Source organism: Crocodylus siamensis, chromosome 1 (genome assembly GCF_052110815.1).
Source record: "Crocodylus siamensis isolate JL-2025a chromosome 1, ASM5211081v1, whole genome shotgun sequence".
NCBI classification, from domain to species: Eukaryota; Metazoa; Chordata; order Crocodylia; family Crocodylidae; genus Crocodylus; species Crocodylus siamensis.
The window spans coordinates 183,501,621-183,521,322 of record NC_143395.1 but is presented as its reverse complement, the minus strand read 5'-3'; the positions used below and the strand labels follow the sequence as shown (position 1 = coordinate 183,521,322).

General features: G+C 41.3%; 1 protein-coding gene across 1 annotated transcript in view; it reads left to right on the top strand.

Annotated features, from left to right (window-relative positions):
* SPRED2 (sprouty related EVH1 domain containing 2) overlaps nucleotides 1-19,490 on the top strand; it is a 100,290-nt gene extending 80,800 nt beyond the window's left edge. The window contains exons 5-6 of the mRNA XM_090050903.1: nucleotides 14,833-14,982; nucleotides 15,840-19,490. Coding sequence (XP_089907029.1) covers nucleotides 14,833-14,982; nucleotides 15,840-16,490 — 801 coding nt within the window. The 3' untranslated portion in view covers nucleotides 16,491-19,490. The remainder of the gene's footprint in view (nucleotides 1-14,832; nucleotides 14,983-15,839) is intronic.
* The last annotated feature ends 212 nt before the right edge of the window (nucleotides 19,491-19,702 follow it).

Sequence of the window (19,702 nt, the reverse complement as noted above, 5' to 3'; positions counted from 1 at the left end):
GGCTAATAATAAATCGTGCAACTCAGAATAGCAAAATAGCTCAAACTCAGCACTCCCTTTAACACAGCTGCAAGTTCTCTGATTCTGGAGCTAGCCTGAACAAAGTTTGGATATCTCCACATGGTGCTGCCTTGGGCTGTACAGAAATACCCTAAAAGTGTGTATGTTGCTGCCTACAGATGGAGATAGATAGTAGAACAAATCTTTATTCACCAGTCTCATGTACATGCATGCATTTTCTAGTGCACTTCCCTCAATATGTTCCTCTAGCCTGTCAGTCTTTATATGCAGATTTCTGAAAGCTAAGCCTTTAATCAGTACTAAAGAGTGCTTACTTGCCTGAATAGGGGCTTGTTGACGCTTGTATTAAAAGGGTTGGTCAGTATTTCTTTATGAGCACCAGTGGAAATACAGCTTATCCTAGCAAAAGTGCTGCTGATGAACATCACAGATGCTCTGGCATCAAGAATGATACTCATGCCCTTCTCTCCCCACCTCTTTCTAGTATCTTCCTTACTGGGTTTTGATGCCTACAAAGGATTACACTTAAGTTTAGGGTATGATGTATTTTGGCACTATGATCAGCAAGTTGGCTTCCCTTTTAGCATACCAACACTCCAAAGTGGAAAGAGAAGAGCAGCTTAAATAGTAACCTGCTGGATGTTTGACTGTTCCAGATGTCTTCCTTCAGAGAGAAGAACTCTCCCACCAGATAAAGGCTTCCATCCCTGTGCTCAGTACATGTGCTCCCAGTCAAATATAGGTGATTCAGGGGATGGGATTGCATAGCACAGGGAAATGAGCTAAGCAGTGTGAAGCAAGAGAGAACTGGTCAGCTAAAGACATTTTGTGCTTTAAAAGGAAAGGAAGAGAAAACAAGGAAAAAGCAGGCTGACATAATGAAGATGTCATTTTCTATTTAGGCTATTGTCTTTGTGTCTACTGGTTAACAGCTAATGATGATTTTTTTAAAAACGTAACTGTTAAATACTGGGAGAGCGGGGGTGGAATTGAATGTATGGCTCAGCACAGAGTTCTCTTGACAGCTAACTTCCTAATATTTTACTCGGTCTAATTTTTAAAGTGATAGACCTCCCATTATTTCCCTTGGGCAACTATCTTCTGATAAACTGCAGTGTTACATTGCTTCATATTTTCAAGATGAATCGTTGCAGTGTATTCATAGTCATCCTATATATTGCATAACACAAAGCAAAAGCCAGCAGAGGCAATGTTAGCAGTCTAGTTTATTAGCTGTAGGGGAGCAGTCTCTTTTTACATCTGTTTTGATGATGGACACTTATCTCAGGATATTACTCAGACACCTGATTAGCCATTCTTGAGCAACATATGCATTTCAGTGGGAAGCAGACTGTAGTAAATGATTAACGTAATACTCCTCATTAATGACTATGCTTTTAAAATTTAATGAGTCATTTTTAGCAGAAACTTTTTGAATTCTGAGAATACGTATGTTAACATTCACTTAAAAAAATAAAACCTATTGTAATATAGTAGAAATTATTTTGCACCAAGAAACTGGATAACTTTGTTTTTTTTTCTACCACAATCATAAGTGGTGCATCATATGCATGCTGTCTTGCTCTCTCTCAGAACATGTGCATTCCAGATTCATTCCCACCCCCAGGTTAGCCTACAGTTAACCTGCAACAATCTGTGGGAAGACTGCTAGTGCATTAGCAACAGAAATTACAACTCAGATATACTCTATTGCAGTGTAAATACTGTTTAAAAATTGCAGGCCTTGGTCATGTGGGATAAAGGAATAATTATTTCGCTGCACTTTAGCCATTGGTAAAATCTTGTTACAGTTTGTTTATGGCATCAAGTTGACTAACCCAAATTGCTAGTACTTCATTTCTAAGTATAGTACTTTCTCTTTGAGAGAATTGTTTACACTTTTGTTGGCAAACTAGTTCAAATTCAACCCTAAATTGTGATTCCATGAAAGCAGAGCATGTTTTAAGGGATTAAATTTCACATCTTTGCTAGAGTTTCTGCCATTTACTCTCCAAGATGCTGGACAGATAGCAAGGTGGCACTTAAGCCATCAGCTCACATTTGAGATGCACACGTCCTTCCTAGGTTATGAGGCCTCCGGAGGATGTTGGGTGAAATTTGTCACTGCAAAGCTACAGTGCCTCTCTGGCATGCCATGTATATGGCATGCTTAAGCCATCTTGTATTGTCTATAGATCTAGATCCCCTTGACTTTTAGTACAGTACAGGAATGACTGGGAGAAGGGGGCTGATTGATAGTTGACCGAGTATCTATAAAGATCTCCAAGCAGCCTTCAGTGTTGTTTCTGAACCACAGTAGAAAGAATGGGGAGCTATTGTCCAGTACCTCTTTCCCTACCTAGTTGGTCAGTCTCAGAAGATTATGTTGGTATTTGCCTTCTCTAGTGGGGGAGTATTCTGCATGTGAACAGAAGAGTGAAGACCATAAGAGAAAAGACAGAGGCAATAGTGTCTTTGGTATGCAGTTTTGTCTCTGTTGCAGTGCACCCAAAGGAGAAACTGTTTGCTTTACTGTGAGTGGGGGGAGATCAAGACATGGGAGGGAGCTTGCTGAATAAGAATCATAGGATCATAGCAAAGTAGAGCTGGAAGGGACCTCACAGGGTCATCTAGTCCAGCCTCCTGCTCAAGGCAGAATCACTGCTAGTTAAAAGTATCCCAACTGAGAGTCTGTCTACCTTACTCTTCCAGGGATGGAGATTCCACAGATTCCCTTGAGTAACCTGTTCCAGTGTTTGACCATCCTGATAGTTAGAAAGTTCCTCCTAATCTCCAACCTATTTTTTTTTCTGATGCAGCTTATCCCAGTCTTATCCCCTACCAACATAGAAGAGTTTATTTTCTCTCTGTAGTCACCCTTCAGGTATTTGAAGACTTTTCTTTTCCCCAGATTAAATCAGTGGCACTGAACCTTCTGGCTCTGTGGGCTGGATGAGTTGTGCAAGGTTGGTCCTTGGGCTGGATCCTGGCAGAGGGTGATGACACATGTGGTTGTCTATTGATGCGATGAAACAGGCTGACTTGACTCGGTGTCCCTGGATCCAGCTATGCGCTAATGTGATCTAGCACAGGGCTCCTCACGGGTCCAGAAATTTGGCAGTGGGGGAACAGAAGTTAACCCTACCACTGTTCCCACGCCACCACATTTCCAGATCATTAGAGCACCCCACAGGCTAGATCTGATCTGCTGGCCCATGGTTGAGCACCCTGAACTAAATAACCGTATTTCTTTCATCCTGTCCTTGTTAGTCTCCTCTCGACTCTTTCCAGTCTGTCTACATCCTCCTTGAAGTGTGGGGCCCAAAACTGGGCACACCGCTCAAGGTGAGGCCTACTAATGCTGAATAGAGTGGAAGAATTACATCCCTTGTTTGCAAGTAACACTTCTGTTAATACAACCCAGGGTGCTTTGTGCTTTTTTCCAACAAAATCACACAGTGGCTCATATTCAGCTTATGGTCCACTGTAACCCTCAGGTCCTTCTCTGCAGTACTGCAACCTAGCCAGTCTGTATTTGTGCATGTAATTATTATATCCCAAGTGCAGGACTTTGCCTTTGTCCTTGTTGAATTTAATCTGGTCGATTTGCAGACCACTTTTCTAGTCTCACAACATCATGGTGTTATCTACAGATTTGCTAACTGTGCTTTCAATCCCATCATCCAAAAAATTAATGAAGATACAAATATTGGACCAAAGCAGAACCCTGGTGAACTCCACTAGATGCCTCCTTCCAACTAGAAGTTGAGCCATTTGATGACTATTTGTTGAGCATGATGATCCAGCTGTTTATATAGCCATATTACTGTACATTCATCTAGTCTGTATTTCTTTAGCTTGTTAATGAGAATCTCTTGGGAGATAGTGTCCAAAGCCTTGCTAAAGTCAAGGTACACCACATCAACTCTTCCCACTCCTCCCCACCACTCCCCTCCCTGCATCTACAGACCCCATCACCTTTTCATAGAAGGAAATCAGGTTGGTCAAGCATGGTGAATTCATGCTGCCTGTTCCTGATCACCTTGTTCTCCTCTAGGTGCTTCACAATAGATTCCTTGAGGACCTGCTTCATGATCTTTCCAGGTATTGAGGTAAGGCTGACTGGTCTGTAATTCCCAGGATCCTCCTTCTTCCTTTTCTTAAAGATGGGCTATATTTCCCTTCTTCAGAACTGGGAGCTCATCTGACCTCCACAGGTTTTCTCAGAGTGGATAACCGTAGTACTCTAGGGTGCATCCGATCCAGCCCTGCTGACTTGAAAGCATCTAGCTTCTCTAACATGTTTTTCTGTTACTCTAGACTGTTTGTCTTCTTTCCTGTCTTTTGCTGCCAACTGCACTCGTCATCCAGTAGCCACACCTATTTGTGAAGACTGAAGTAAAAAAGGCATTAAATACTTCAGCCTTCTCTGTATCATCTATTTTAAAGGAGGGCTTTAAACTAGGTTCCATAGAGGATGGTGACCAAAACCCTCCAAAAACAGAGCCCACAGTCCAGAGGATAAAGGATTCAAAGAAGCAACTTAACTCCAAGAGAGGGCCACAGAGCTACAGGACTGCAACAAGGGGTACAAAAAGGAAGTGAGTAGGTCTAAATGCAAAATGCATCTGATGCATGTATACAAATGTGAGAAGTATGGGAAATAAACAAGATAAGCTGAAAACTGCAGCCTGTAAAAATAATTATGATCCGATAAGCCTCACAGAAACCTTGTAGAACAGCTCTTATGACTGGAATATCCAGACTAAAGGTTACACTCTGTTTCAGAAAGACAGCATTGGAAGAAAAGGTGGTAGATGTCACCATGGATGTCACAGCACATACAGTTGTTCTCTGGTTCAAGAGGAAGAGGGCAGCAAAGCAGAATGCATTTGAGTTGAGGTGAAAGATGTGGCCCCAAAATAATGCTGGGAATTTAATATAAACCACCAAATCAGGAAAGGAGGTAAATGAGGCACTCTTCAAGCAGGTGACAAATCTATCCAAAAGCTATGGGATGGAACTGATGAGAGATTTTAATTTTCCAGACATCTGCTGGAAGAACAGTGCAGTCAGACATAAAATATCAAGCCAATTCCCAACCTCTGTGGGCCACAACTTCCTGTTGTAGAACACAGAGGGTACAACTAGGGGATCATCTATCTTGTCTGAACAAATGGGGAAGAAGTGGCGGAGGATGGGAAGATGATGGGTAACTTGGGAGGAAGTGATCACAATATGATAGAATTCCATATCTTGAAACGGAGAAAGCATGAGGTCAGCAAAATTAGGATGCTAGACTTCATAAAAGGCAGATTTCATCTGACTCCAGGAGTTGATACTCATTGTATCATGGGAGGATAGATTGAAGGATAATGGCACCTAGGAGGGCTGGGAGCTTCTAAAGGGCACAATATTGGAAGCCCGATTAGAAACTGTCCCAACAGAATAGAAGCACAAGAATAATGGTGAGAGACCAATATGGCTGCACAAGGAGCTTCTAAAATGCCTTAAATACAAAAAGAAAGCATTCAAGCAATGGAAAAATGGGCAGGTCAGCAAGGAAGTGTACCAGGAAATGGCAACAACCTACAGGGACAGAATCAGGAAGGCAAAGATAAAGAATGAGCTGCAGCTAGTAACAAAAGTTAAAGACAAGAAGAGGTTCTCTAAGTATGTTGGCCAGAAAAGAGGAACCAAGGAATCTGTGGGTCTATTGTTTAAAAAAAAAAACAAAAAAACAGGGAGAACTCCTAACAGAAGATGCAAAGGAGGCAGAGCTACTCAACAGCTATTTTGCCCAGTCTTCACCCCTAAAAATACTGTATTTACTCAAATACAAGATGAGTTTTTTCTATCCAATTGGCACAGAAGGGAAGCCCCTTGCCTTACATTCGCATGCAAGGAAACCTCATAAAATACATTGTCTGTCTTTGAACTGCTGCTAAACGTAGTATATGCTCAGTAATGGAAACTACCATGAAGCTAATTAAATACACAGCCAACACTGAACGTGACTAAAAAGTACATGGCACATGTGGGACAAACATGCTGATGGGAACCTACCATAAAGATAGGTTTGTGCAACCAGTCTGAATTAGTGAAGTGGCTGTACCCACTGCATGTAGTCTACCTCAGCACTGATCCTTTTTAAAGTCATGGTGAACCACTATGTTGCATAATTTTTACTTCTTTACTCCCACAGCTGAGCTGTGCCTTTCGTTCACATTTCCAATTATTCTTGTTTCTTCACCAACTTTTAAATGTCTGGCACACATTACCAAATGAGGCCCCAAACAGTTTACCCAAAAATACTTCTCATCCTCTCTCAGCTTGTCAGATATGATGAGCGTGGCCAGGCCCTCCATGAGGTAAAGCCAGATAAGTTGCCGAATGCCTCAGCTACATATACATTTTTTGAGGATCCCAGGACTCATGATGAAAACCATCTGGTTCTGGTCATGAGTGGGGAGCTGATTAGCTTGTGCATTTTTTAGGGGAGGGTATCTGGAGTACACACACATACTGAGCTGTGGGGTCACCATGGGCATTTGTACACATGCTTGTGCCACAGTGCCAGGCACTTTTAAAAGCTCCCGGCACTGCAGCGCATCTATTTGTATAAATGGCAAAATATGCATCAGCTCTGAGAAAACGGTGGCAGTGTGCTTTTGAACTAGAACACACTGAAGGTGTTTTAGTTTAAAAAAAAACAAAAAAACAAAAAAAAAACAAAAAAACCCAACACACTGACACCATTTTCTCAATGCTGACAGGCATTTTGCCATTTATATAAATTTATGCAGTGCAGCACCAGGTGTGTCAGCTTGCATGCAGAGCAGACTAGATTAATCAAGTCTTCTCCAACGCGCTGGATTTCCAGCGTGTTGGAGCAGACAAATGCATAAATGCCCTAAAGCTTGAAATGCTGTTGTCTGTGATGGGGCCCAGCCCAGTGAACTGTGTGGTAAAATCATGAGCCTTTTAGCTTCAGACTAATATTATGCATAGTTTGTACTCCAAGTAGATGCTAAAATGCTACTTAAAATTTTGTTTATGGAGTACCTGTGCTAAAGCTTGCAACAGTTTCAAAAAAGGTAAAATGTCTCATTTCTGGGTGAACAAAGTCTGTGGGTACTATATGCAAATTGTTATAGCTGTGTATTTCAAGTAAATTTTTTTCAAAATTTCTTTCTCACGTCCATGTGGCCATGGAGAGCTGGGTCTGATAGTAAGGAGGGAGGAAGGGGCTGCAGGGGGAAGAAGTTGGAGGACACAAAGGGAGCTACCTAATCCCCCAGATTATTTTCCCTGCTGTAGTAACAGAAGGTTGACAAATTCAAGACAAGCCTCCAATAATTATATTCTATACTTGAAAAATTGTCAATTTTATAAATGTTCTATATATAGAATCTAATAATTGGGAGTCATCTTGTAATCAGGGTCTGTTAGTCAAGTAAAACTTTGAGCAAACTAAGAAAGTATGGGTTGGATGAATAGACTGTAAGGAGGATAGAAAGCTGGCTGGATTGTTAGGCTCAACAAGTAGTGATCAATGGCTCAAGGTCTAGTTTGCAGCTGGTTTCAAGTGGAGTGCCCCAGGAGTCGGTCCTGGGACCAGTTTTGTTCAATATCTTCATTGACAGTCTGGAAGATGGGATGGAGTACACCCTCAGCAAATTCGTGAATGACACAAAGCTGGGGGGAGTAGTAGATATGCTGGAGAGTAGGGCTAGGATTCAGAGCAACCTAGAAAAATAGGAGGATTGAAATAGAAATCTCATGAGGAACAACAAGGACAAATGCAAAGTTCTACACCAAGGACAGAAGAATCCCATGCGTCACTACAGGCTTGGGACTAACTAGCTAAGCAGTAGCTCTGCAGAAAAGATCCTGGGGTTACAGTGGACAAAAAGCTAAATATGATTCAACAGTGTGCCCTTGTTGCCAAGAAAGCTAACAGCACACTAGGCTGCATTAGTAGGAGCATTGCCAGCAGATCGAAGGAAGTGATTATTCCCATCTGTTCTGCCACATCTGGAGTACTGTCCAGTTTTGTGCCCCTGCCCCCCCCCCATAGAAAACATGGACAAGTTGGAGAGAGTCCAGTGGAGGTCAGTGAAAATGGTTAGAGAGCTGGGGCACGTGACTTCTAAGGGAACTGGGTTTATTTAGTCTGCAGAAGAGAAGACGGAGAGGGATTTGATAGTAGCCTTAAACGACCTGAAGCGTAGTTCCAGAGAAGATGGCAATAGACTGTTCTCAGTCGTGGCAGATGACCAACCAAGGAGCAACAGTGAAGCACTCGAACAGCTTGCCTAGAGAGGTGGTGGAATCTCCATCTTTGGGAAGTTTTTAAGGCCTGACTCAGCAAAGCCATGGCTGGAATGGGGATGATTCTGCTTTGAGTAGGGGACTGGACTAGATGACCTCCTGAGGTCCCTTCCAACCCTAATTTGCTATTATTCTAAATATGGTATGATACAGCCAGATACCTAATGAGGATTATCTGGATGAGGAAAGGGATAAGCTGAGGGATGAGAAACTGTCAGAAAGCTTCTGATGGGACTGAATGAATTCAAGTCGGCAGGGCTACATAAACTTCATCCCATGGTACTGAAGGAACTGGGAGAGGAGATCTCGGAGCCATTGGCAATGAACTTCACAAAGATGGAGAGACAGGCCAGATACTGGAGGACTGGAAAAGGGCCACTATAGTGCCCCTCTTTTTAAAAAAAAAAAAAAAATGGGCTGGGCAAGGGAGCTACAAACTGGTTAGCCTCCCCTCCAAAACGTGGGAAGTACCTGGACCATTTGCAAACATCTGGAGGAGAGGCTGATCACAAGTAGCCAGCCTGGATTTATGAAAAACAAATTGTGTCAAAAAAAACTTGAGAAGGGCCACAGGACTGGAAAAGGGCCAGCATACCGGACGACTGGAAAAGGGCCACTATACCTCTCCTTTTTTTTTTTTTTGAAAAAAAAAAAAAGGCAAAAAGGGAATCCGGGGAACTACAGACCAGTTAGTCTCACCTCCTTACCAGGAAGTTACTTGAACATATCCTATGGAAGGCCATTTGCAAGCATCTGAGGAGGAAAGGCTGATCACAAGCAGCCAGCATGATTTATGAAAAACAAATAGTGTCAAAAACAAACCTAACTCCTTTGACAAAGTACTTACTTGGGTGAATGAAGGGAATGCTGTGCAGGCACAGTTAGTGAACTCAGACTGGTGCAGCAGTGGAGCGTCCCATGGAGGACGAGGAGTGGGGAGAGGAGGGGAAGTGGGGGTTTGCAGCCAGCCGGGCAGTCTGGTTGGTAGTGAGGAGGCTGCAAACCCCACCCTGCTCCCTGCCGGCTGCAAACCCTGCTCCCTTGGGACACTCTACCACTCCACCCATCCGAGTTCACCAGCCGTGCCTGATGCTGTGGATACAGTGCATCTGGACTTGAGCGAGGCTTATGATAAGATCTCACAAGACCTTCTTACAAATAAATTAGAGAAATGTGGGCTGGAAAAAACTAGTATAAGGTGGATAGATAATTAGCTCAATAGTCCCAACCAAAGGGTAGTTATTAATAGGTCCATGTCAGAATGGCAGGAGATTTTGAATGGAGTCCCACAGGAGTCTGTCCTGGGCCCAGTGCTGTTCAATATGTTTATTAATGATTTGGATGCTGGCAAAGAAAGCTTCTTGAGCAAGTTTCAGAATGACACGAAATGAGGAAGGACTGTGAACACGGAGTATGTGAGCGCAATTCACAAGGATCTCAGATTGGAAAGCTGGGCTGGAGCTAACAGGATGAAGTTCAATGCAGACTAACACAAGGTGGTACACCACAGAAAGATTAGCCCCCCTCTTTTCCTTCCCCTCCCCGCTCTTTACGTGTCAGGGTGTTTTTAAGCTTCCCCCACAGGTATTGGGTATTTACTATAGCAGTGGTTCCCAACTATTTTAGACTACGGACCAGCAAACTGCGGCTCAGAAGCTGCCAGTCCACAGCATGCCAGTTGCCAACCCTTTTTTGTACTTGGTATAAAAAAAGGTTGGCTGCCGGTCCTCAGTATACTGGTCACTTCCGGTACAGCAGCCAACCTTCCTGAGGACTAGCAGCCATTCTTCATGGCCCAGTACTGGGTTGCAGCCTGGGGGTTGGAAACCTCTGGACTATAGCCAAGGGTGGAAACTTTGACTGACTGAGGTAGACCAGTGCTCCTGCTAAAAGTCTTGCCCCTCCTATCAGGGTCACACCAATTGCCATATTTGGGGTTAGGAAGGAATTTTACCCCATGGTCAGCTTGGTGCAGTCTCTCTTGAGCTTACATTGACAATGTTTTATAGAAGCAGGATGTTGGCTGCCCTGGTTCCCCTGCTTCTCCTTTGGTAGGTTAGGGTGTTAGGTCTGTTGCATCAGGGTTGACAGTAATCTTATGTAGAGTTTAGATTATGGACTGTATGGGATGGTTTGGATAGGGATGATCCTACCTTGGGCAGAGGGATGGACAAGATGACCTCTGGGGGTCCCTTCCAGTTCTACTTCTCTATGATTCTATGACTATACATAACTAGGTTGCCTTCTACATTCTGTAAGGGACTTATGGCTGCTTTGGCCTTCCTCTTACTTTTGACTTCCTCTTAATTTTATACCCTTTCCAGTTGCATTTCAGATCATGCCTTGGCCTTCCTTATTTTTTTCTATGTACCCGTGTGATACTCTTCCACAGTAATATGACCAAGCTGCCACTTCTTATAAGATTCCTTTCTGAGTTTCAAATAATTGTAGAGCTTGCTGTCCAGCCAGGCTGGTCTCCTGTTGTACTTCCCATTTTTGTGATTGCATCAGGATAACTTTCTCCTGCCTCCTTAAAGTACAGTCGGCTCTCCTGGACTCCTTTTTCCCTCCCAGGGGATCCTGCCTGAAAGTTTCCTGACTTGGCTGAAGTCTGCTTTTCTCTAGTCTGGTATCCTTATTCTGCAGTTCTTTCCTTTCTCCGCTTAGGATCTTGAACTCATAAAATTATGGTCACTGTCATCTCCAAGTCAGCAATTCTCAACCTTTTCCACCTTATGTCCTGCCAACCATTGGTCCCCAAAACCCTGGTCCCACCATGATAAACGACAAGTGGGGTGGGGGGACCCCCAGTGGCTGGTCAACTAGCAAACTCGGAAGTGTCAGCGGTGAACCCAGAAGTGCTGGTGGCAAGTCCACTTCTTCTCTACATCCTGTCTAGGCAGCCTTTCCATCCCACCAGTTGAGAGACGCTGATCTAAGTTACCTTCCACCTTCACATTCTCAACCAATTCCTCCCTATTTGTAAGCAGCAAGCCAAGAGGACCTCCCCTACTAGTTGGCCTCTCTGCCATCTATATCTAAAAGTTATCCCAACACACTCCAAGAATTTTCTGGAGTGCTAGTGCACTGCTGTGTTTCCTTCCCAGCAGGTGTCCTGGTAACTAAAGTCCCCATGAAGACCCAGTCCCACGGTTTGGAAGCTTTTGTCATTTTAAAGAAGACCTTGTCTACCTCTTGCTCCTGGTTTGCTGATCTATAGCAGACGCCTATTGTGATATCCCTGCTTTTCTATCTGATCTTTACCCAAAAGCATTCAACAGGCCTACCTTCTAGTTTGTACCGCACCTTAAAGCATGTGTTCATCCCCTTTTAAAAATAAAGCAGCAGTACTTCTTCCCCCCCGCCTCTCATTTCTAAACAGTTATATCTATCTATGACCATACACCAGGCAAATGGACTATCCCACCACATCTCTGTAATCCCAGTTATGATTCTGCCTTTGTCTAGTTCAGACCCATTTTCTTATAGCTTCCTTCAGTCCACTGTTGCTGGAATGATACCTGTCCTACAGAGGGATTGTATGAATCCAGCCTCCAAATGACAAGGTGTTTGAGAGCTGGTTAGGGTCCCAGCTGCTATGAAAGGAACAGGTGGTAGCTCCAGTTAAGTTGCCTTTTTTCATCCAAAGGTTTTCCTTTTAGTGAGTATGTTAAAACCTGGGCTTGTTGTCTCTGCTAACTGATTTGGCTTCCATCTTGGGGGGGGGGGGGTTCCCCCTCAACTCAAGACCGTGGTTTTTGACCTGTAAAGCCCTATATGTCTTGGGAACTACCTAGTTAAAGAGACCATTTCGCCCCATGAAATCCACAAGAGCTGAAATCAGCTGGAATACTACTTGTACTGAAAAGATGTTTCTGGTGAGGGGGCACTGTTAGATCTCCAGCTCTTTTTTTTTTTTTTTTTTTTTTTTGGCAGGGGGTGGCAAGTGGTCCATAAAGCATTTAAGATTGTTAAGCTCCAGGGCATGCTGCAGATTAAGGATACCCAGAGGCTGAGTTTGCGGCTTTTCTTGTTTTAAAATAGTAGGAATCTAAATTATAAATACAGACATATGTCAGCACCATGCACAGCAATGTGAAATGACACATGTACAAACAAGGGTGGCTTAAGATTTTAGTTCTAACTAATCCTGATTCTTGTGCTTGTTAAAATTGTTCAAAAATAATCCTGAATGAATGTTTGCATTAATTTTTAAGCTATGGAATTTAAAGTGGCTTGCTTTTTTTTATTTTTTTAATGTTGTCCAAAAATGTATTAGATGCAATTTAAACATGGAGACAAAAATCCTTGTACAAAATTGTTAAGAAAGCGCTGGAAATGTATAACTACATTGTGAATCTAAAAATAAGCACTCAGAATATTTATATGTATGGGGTCTGGGTTAGTAATATTTAAAAAAAAAAATCTCATGAAATTATGCAAAAGTAGCTATATTTCATTGGCCTTGTTAACATACCTTAATACAGTCCACTTGTAAGCACTATCCAAAGAGATGCTATTTGTTTCGGGGGGGGATTTTGTAAAACTCATCCTTGCTGCCATACTTGTCATAACACATAGACTAACTTTGTATTATATTGCAAACAAATGTGTTTGCTTTCAACAAAACAAATTGGGAGCTTAGTGGCATAAAGTATAAAGCTGTGTATAGTGAGTCATTTATGTTTTAAGGAATGTTCTCTCAGCAGCATCTTTGAAGAAATGCATAGGATGAGCTTTTTTCAGAATAAACAGAACAGCCTTAATGAAAATTTGAATTAAATAATGCTGTGAATGAGAGAAATGCCCATTATGTTTTTTTAGGAAAGACTACTTGATAAGAAGCATTGCCTCCTGAGTCAAGAGGGAAATAAGAAAAATCATACTACTCTTAATTAACCCATCTGTAACCTAGACTGTGATAGTTACAGAAACTTATAGCAGGCTCATTCCTACATGCAAGCTGTCTCTGACTGCTTAAAGACCTAAGCTTATCAGATATTTCAGGTCAGCAGTCCCTTATTTGAGACAAACAAAAATTGCAATACACTTCATTTCATAGTATTTTAAGTGTACTATACTCGTTCCTTTATTTCTTGTTTATGCATTTGAGAGTTTGACAAAGAATATTTGAGTTTGGAGGGCAAAAATGTGGAGGAAACTTCCTTTGCTTTAGACAATTAGAAAATTTTCAGTGCTTCTCCACTATCCTAATGATCTTTTATGACTCCCTGCTCCTTTTCAGGGTCGTAAAATCCTCTTACAGTCTATATACTTGATACAAAGAGGAGGTTTTTCAGGTAAAACCAGTAAATCCAAACTGTGCCATTGACGGGGCAACCTTGCATCCATGTTGAAGAGGCATAACCTCAGGTGACTGGCAGATTACTTTGGCAAATAGGTTACTTTTCACTGTTGCAGAGCAGACTCACTTGTCCTGTTGTTGGCTGTGATTGATATCCTTCAGAGACAATCTATTTTCTCTGATACTTCATGGTACCTTCATCAACACAACTTCAGGCACAGCATAGCTTTTCTGATCTATACATCTACTGCATAAATGAAAAAGCTGACCAAATTATGAAAGGCTTGTGAATGTGCTGTATCACGGTTATACAAAAAGCTGTAGTCTAGATGTTGATAACTACTGGTACCCTTCAGGAATTTTGCTGGCAAGATAAATAATCTTACTGTGAAGTTGCATGTGTTGAGAATACATCACTATATAGTGTTTCATTATTGTAAGAATACTTTGTGCTATATATAATGGTGCAAAGTTACTGAGCCTAAAAAAGGTTCAGGACTTGAAGCAAAATATGGGCTAGGAAGACATTGGCCATACCTCTAGAAAATAAGCTACCAGTTTGATTTTGATTTGGGTGACAACATAGAGAGAAAAAACCCTGTATGTAAAGAAAAGTTGACCATACAAGTAAGTAGCCTGTGACCAGTTTAAAATAGGCCTGATCTCAGAGAGAAATGCAGTGAAATTCCTGCCTGATTTTGCTAACCTGGAGGAGACCCATTACCAGATCTTCTGCAACCTGGCCTAGTGCTCCACTTGCATGAACTGTACCTGACATTGTCTGACTGCATCAGTGGAAATTATACCTTAAAGCAATGCAGTCTATTAATTTTGCCATTCAGAAGTAGTTTTAGCATGAACCTTCCTCTTTCTGTAATGTACATTTCAACAAACAATATACCAAGTGAGTAGAAATTGGGCTATTTAATACAGCACTGGTAGGCTATAGCATATTTTTCACATGTGCACCAGCAACTCTTGTTGGGCACTGATCCACCTGCCTTGTTCAAAGATTTATGGGAAACTTTATAATGCTGTCTATTGCTGTGTGCAGGTGTGTGCAAAAGCAATGGGTGGCTAAATATAACCTGGTTTGTTTTGCAGTAATAGATGGATGTATGAGCTAACTCCCGTCTTTTTTTTCTCTCCTTCCCCTTCTCTCTTCAAACTAGAATGCTACAGACAGCTCTTCTAATTCTTCTCAAAAGAGGGAACAGCCTGTACGGACATTAGCCTCCCCTACATCATGCGAGCATCATAGAATTCGCACTCGTGGTCACATCCATGACCCGTATAGCTCTGACCACTACCACCTAGAACAAGTGAGGTTCTTTAATTGCTGGCTAAAGGGATTCTGTCAGATAATATGATGTCAAAAAGAGGGGGGGCAGTTCCCCCATGCATTTTTTTTTTTTTTTTTAAGTTTTCCATTAAACTCTTTAGAGTTAAAGGTTCACCTCTAGAGTCTGCAACAGAATATTGCAGCACTGTGCTAGTAAATATGCTTTCAGCGTAAGGTGCATAATCTCTCACATGCTCTTGGACACATGGGTAAGATAAGTAGGGAGTACCTGGTCTTTCCTTGCAGGTAGATTGAATAGAGTCTGGAAACTATTTTCTTTCATGGTGTAGTCAGCCCTTACCAGGAAGGGGGGGGTATACTACAAAGTAAAACTGGCTTCATAAGCTACATCATCAAAACTTAGTGAAACACAAAGAAGTAGAAACATGTATTATTTTCAGCACAGGATTATAAGAAAGTAAAACTGAAAATGACCTCCCAAGGTCATCTAGTTCAGTCCTCTACTCAAGACAGGTTCATCTCTGACTAAGTAAACCATCCCAGCCAAGTGTGTATCTGACCTGCTTTTAAAAGATTACAAGGATGGAGATGCCACAGTTTCTCTAGGTAGCCTGTTCCAATTCTTGACCTCCCCATAGTCAGAAAGTTCACCCTAATCTTCAGCCTGAGTGATGTCCCCAAAAGATATTGGGGGAAAAAAATGCTGGAGATACTTTGGATTGTTTTTGGGGGGGGGATGTTGTTTGTTTTTTTGTTTGTTTTTTAAGCCTTTTTTAAAATGTGAGAGAGGTTCTGGTAACATTTGATGAAAAGTGTTGAACATTGCTGCTAATTATTGATAGAAAAATACCTGTTTTGCTGTGTTTCTCCTAGCAGTCAATATCAAGATCCTATCGACATGTCAGCTTTCCAGATGATGATGAGGAGATTGTACGCATTAATCCTCGAGAAAAGATTTGGATGACTGGTTATGAGGACTATCGCCATGCTCCAACACGAGGGAAGAACTTCGATACAGATGATGTGGACTCGTACGTACGTTTTGCCAAAAGTGATGCCTCAAAACATGAATACACTTACCCTTACGTGGACAACTCAGAATTTGACCTGGGTGAAGACATAAAGAGTACTGTGATAAAGACTCAACCGGTAAAAGTCAAATCACGACGGAAGGAAGATGGGGAGAGGTCACGATGCATATACTGCAGGGACATGTTCAATCATGAGGAAAACAGACGGGGTCAATGTCAGGATGCTCCTGACCGTGGCAGAAGCTGCATCCGTCGAGTCAGCTGTATGTGGTGTGCAGACAGTATGCTCTATCACTGTATGTCTGATCCAGAAGGAGACTATACAGACCCTTGTTCATGTGACACCAGTGATGAAATGTTTTGCCTCCGGTGGATGGCCCTTATCGCCTTGTCCTTCATTGCCCCATGTATGTGCTGTTACTTTCCTCTTCAGGCTTGTTATCACTGTGGGGTTATGTGCAGTTGCTGTGGTGGGAAACACAAAGCAGCTGGATGACTACAGACAAGTTGAAAATGTTATGTTTTTCCTGTAGTTAAGGAGCACATTGGTTTGGAGCATTCAAATTGTTTTTGTTTTTTGAGGGCTTTTTTGATGCAGCCAGTGTGCCGAACAGTCCAGAAAGCAGTTGGATCGCTTACCTTTGGTCTTCAGGGGCCACTGTGCGTTGATTGCTCCAGTGTTCTAACAAACTAACCTACAGCATAGACTCTTGTAATATTAATCTGTAATCAAACAGACTGTCTTGTACATGTTTATATTTTTTCAGTTAAAAGGCTTTTGAGATATTGAACTGTTAAATGGTGGTGGATTATAGAACATCTCTAGGTTGAATCTGTCTTGCCTCTACTTGTTTGAGCAGTACCATCGATACCTAGCAAGTTTGGGCACTTTCAGAACTAGTGTAATGGAATAAATCCCATTCAGAAGATGTTTTAACCTGCAAGTCGGCTATCGTTGTATAGAAGGTGTGCTAGTAACAAACTTGTACCACAATACAGTATTGCTGTCACTGTTTTTAAAGCCAAAATAGCCATGTAAGCTGCAGTTTCTCTTTAGAGTCCATCGTCACTTCTTTTGGCAAACATCTTAAATTATTTCTGATGTTCCATTTAAATGCAACTGAAATGAAGGCTCATTTCCCATATATACTTAGTCATCAAGAATCTGAGTCTTCTCCAAGCTGCATTCATTTCAGACCAATACTTGAAATTAAATTTACATTAGGCTTTTTTCCCTCTAAATAACTTTAAAAATAAAACTTTAGTTTTGGAATTCTATCCAGTGGAAGGGAACACTTCATTATCATGTAATGTTGGGGTTATTTTATTTGAGAATAAAACACTAAGATTCCAGTTTAGTAAGATTATGCTAATTGTTGTTATGTAAGGAACTATTGACAAGATAGCCATTGCTGCTACAATAGTGGTAGTATAATCCATAGGGATTTGGGGAAACACTGAACACGTTGTGGATTATACAGAAAAAAAAATGTAAATATTTGTTCTGTATAATGCATGAGCATGAGAACTTTATATTCACAAAGGGATCCACATGTTAAAATAATTCTTAGTAAAATGTATTTAAAAATGAAAATTCTAAATGGAACAGCCATTCACATTTTCAAAGGCCCTGATCCTCCAGTCACTTATGCATATGCCAACTTTATGCACGTGAGTAGTTCTATTGACTTCAATAGCACTTACACACATGTAAAATTAAGCACATGAATAAGTCTTTGTGGGATCAGGGTCAAAGTGTCTCCTATTCACAGCCCATCTCATCCCACCCAGCTTTATCAAGTGAATGTGTGTGGTTATATAATGCGTACATCAGGAAAAGAACTCTTTAATTTTGGGGGGGGGGTTAAATATCATGTCCTCTGTACAAGGCTTGTAATTAGCTGGAAAGAGTATTTTTCTAATATATTACAAGGAATAGCCAAATAATTTTTATTAAAAAATGATTTAGAGCAGTTAGCTATAACTAGCATAGTACAATCTGAATATTTTGAGGCAGCTAGGGATTGGCTTGTCAAAGCTGGCACTGCTGTTCCTGCCATAATTTCTTTCTGCAGTAAATTGCCAGTGAGTGCATGCCCTTTCCCTCCCTCTTATTGCACATTGACATCAGTCTTAAAAGAGGATTTTTTTTCTTTTTTCTTTTACCAAATAGAATTAAATGCTTGCCACTCTTGCTGGAATGGCCTTACAGTTCCTCTGAGTTAATCACAGCTTTTAGTAAACCATCAGTTAAGTATGCAATGTGCTTATATACTATAGAGTTCAGTAGAGTTTAATTTGTAGCAGTTGCTGGTTGTAGGATGGAAAACATGAATGATGACAGAAAGAGATGGCGTTTTGTTCTTGGTAATGTGTCTGGGTTCACTGAATGAAATACAAATACTTTGTGCCTGATAGGAAAAGACAAATCTTTCCCTGGTTTCTAGTTAATCAAGCCAGACTCGAAAAGATGTGATGGAACAACCTTTTTTTGCAAGTTGTTTCATGTAAGCAAACATCTGTAAGGTCTTGCCTCTACAAAGCACAACACTACGAAGAGATCTTACAGTTTTTTGTCAAGTCTCTAAGTGCCCCTATTTATTTAACTAAAGTAGACGTACTCCAAGCCTTTATGTATGTCCTCCTTTTAAAAATTCTTCTTCCCCACCCCTCTTGGGTTTTTTTTGTAATACTTGTAGACCTTCCACGCATGTTCTTTGGTTTGTGAAGGCAGTGGCGCAAGGGCACAATGATAGAAATGGTTGGGGTTTTTTTGTAAATATTTCTCAATTATCTCCACACTGCAGCTGAACAGTGTGTAGTGTTTTCCCAGTCAGCTTTGCAATACTGACATCAATCATTTGAGAGAAATTATTCAGATTTTATTTTTATATCTGTGGTAACAAAACATTAACCAAAAGTTTTTTGGGGGATTTTTTTTCTTCCTGTTGTGAGAAGATTTTTTTTTTCCAAGCTATTGCTCACATTAACAAATTAAAGTGCCTGAAGCCTCCATCATTATGTATCTATATACTAAAAGTTAAAACCCTGTTGTATTGATTTTTTTATAAGCCTTTTTACCTCTGTGTAAAAAATATATATACAAGTGTATGATGTACATTTTAGTTCTTAACTTCTTTTTTTATTGTTTCTAATATGTATGATCAGTGTAGCTATTGCTTTAAAATGTACCATGTAAATATAAATACATCATATCAGAAAGATGCTGCTTATGTTGCTTGCAAATCTGAAGACCAGAAAGAGTTGGTAAGAATATTGTGGGTAGGTAGAGGGAACACAAGAGGGATCAGAAATTAAATTTAAATTTTTTAACAGCATTTAGTATGCATTTTGAGTACCATTCAGTCTAATTCTGGTCCTAGTACAGTAACTGGGCACTCCTCCTTTGGTAGGTATAACTGAGTTATTCTCTTCTTTCAAGCAAAGAAGTGCTTTTCCTCTCTCAGCAAGCCCAGTGAATTGACTATCCTCTGATACCCTCCTCTCCCTTAACACCCCCCATGCTTTGCCTCTGCTCAGAGTAACAAGTGATCCCTCCAGGCCTCTCCTCTCCCTGTCCCAAGGAAGGAGCTTTTTTCCATTTGTGGGGCTTTTGTTGATTGTTTGTAGCAGACCCAGTGAATGGGGCTCCAGCCCATTTACCAACCATGAAACAGCACACTGCCTCTCACGCTGCAGCAGCAGGAG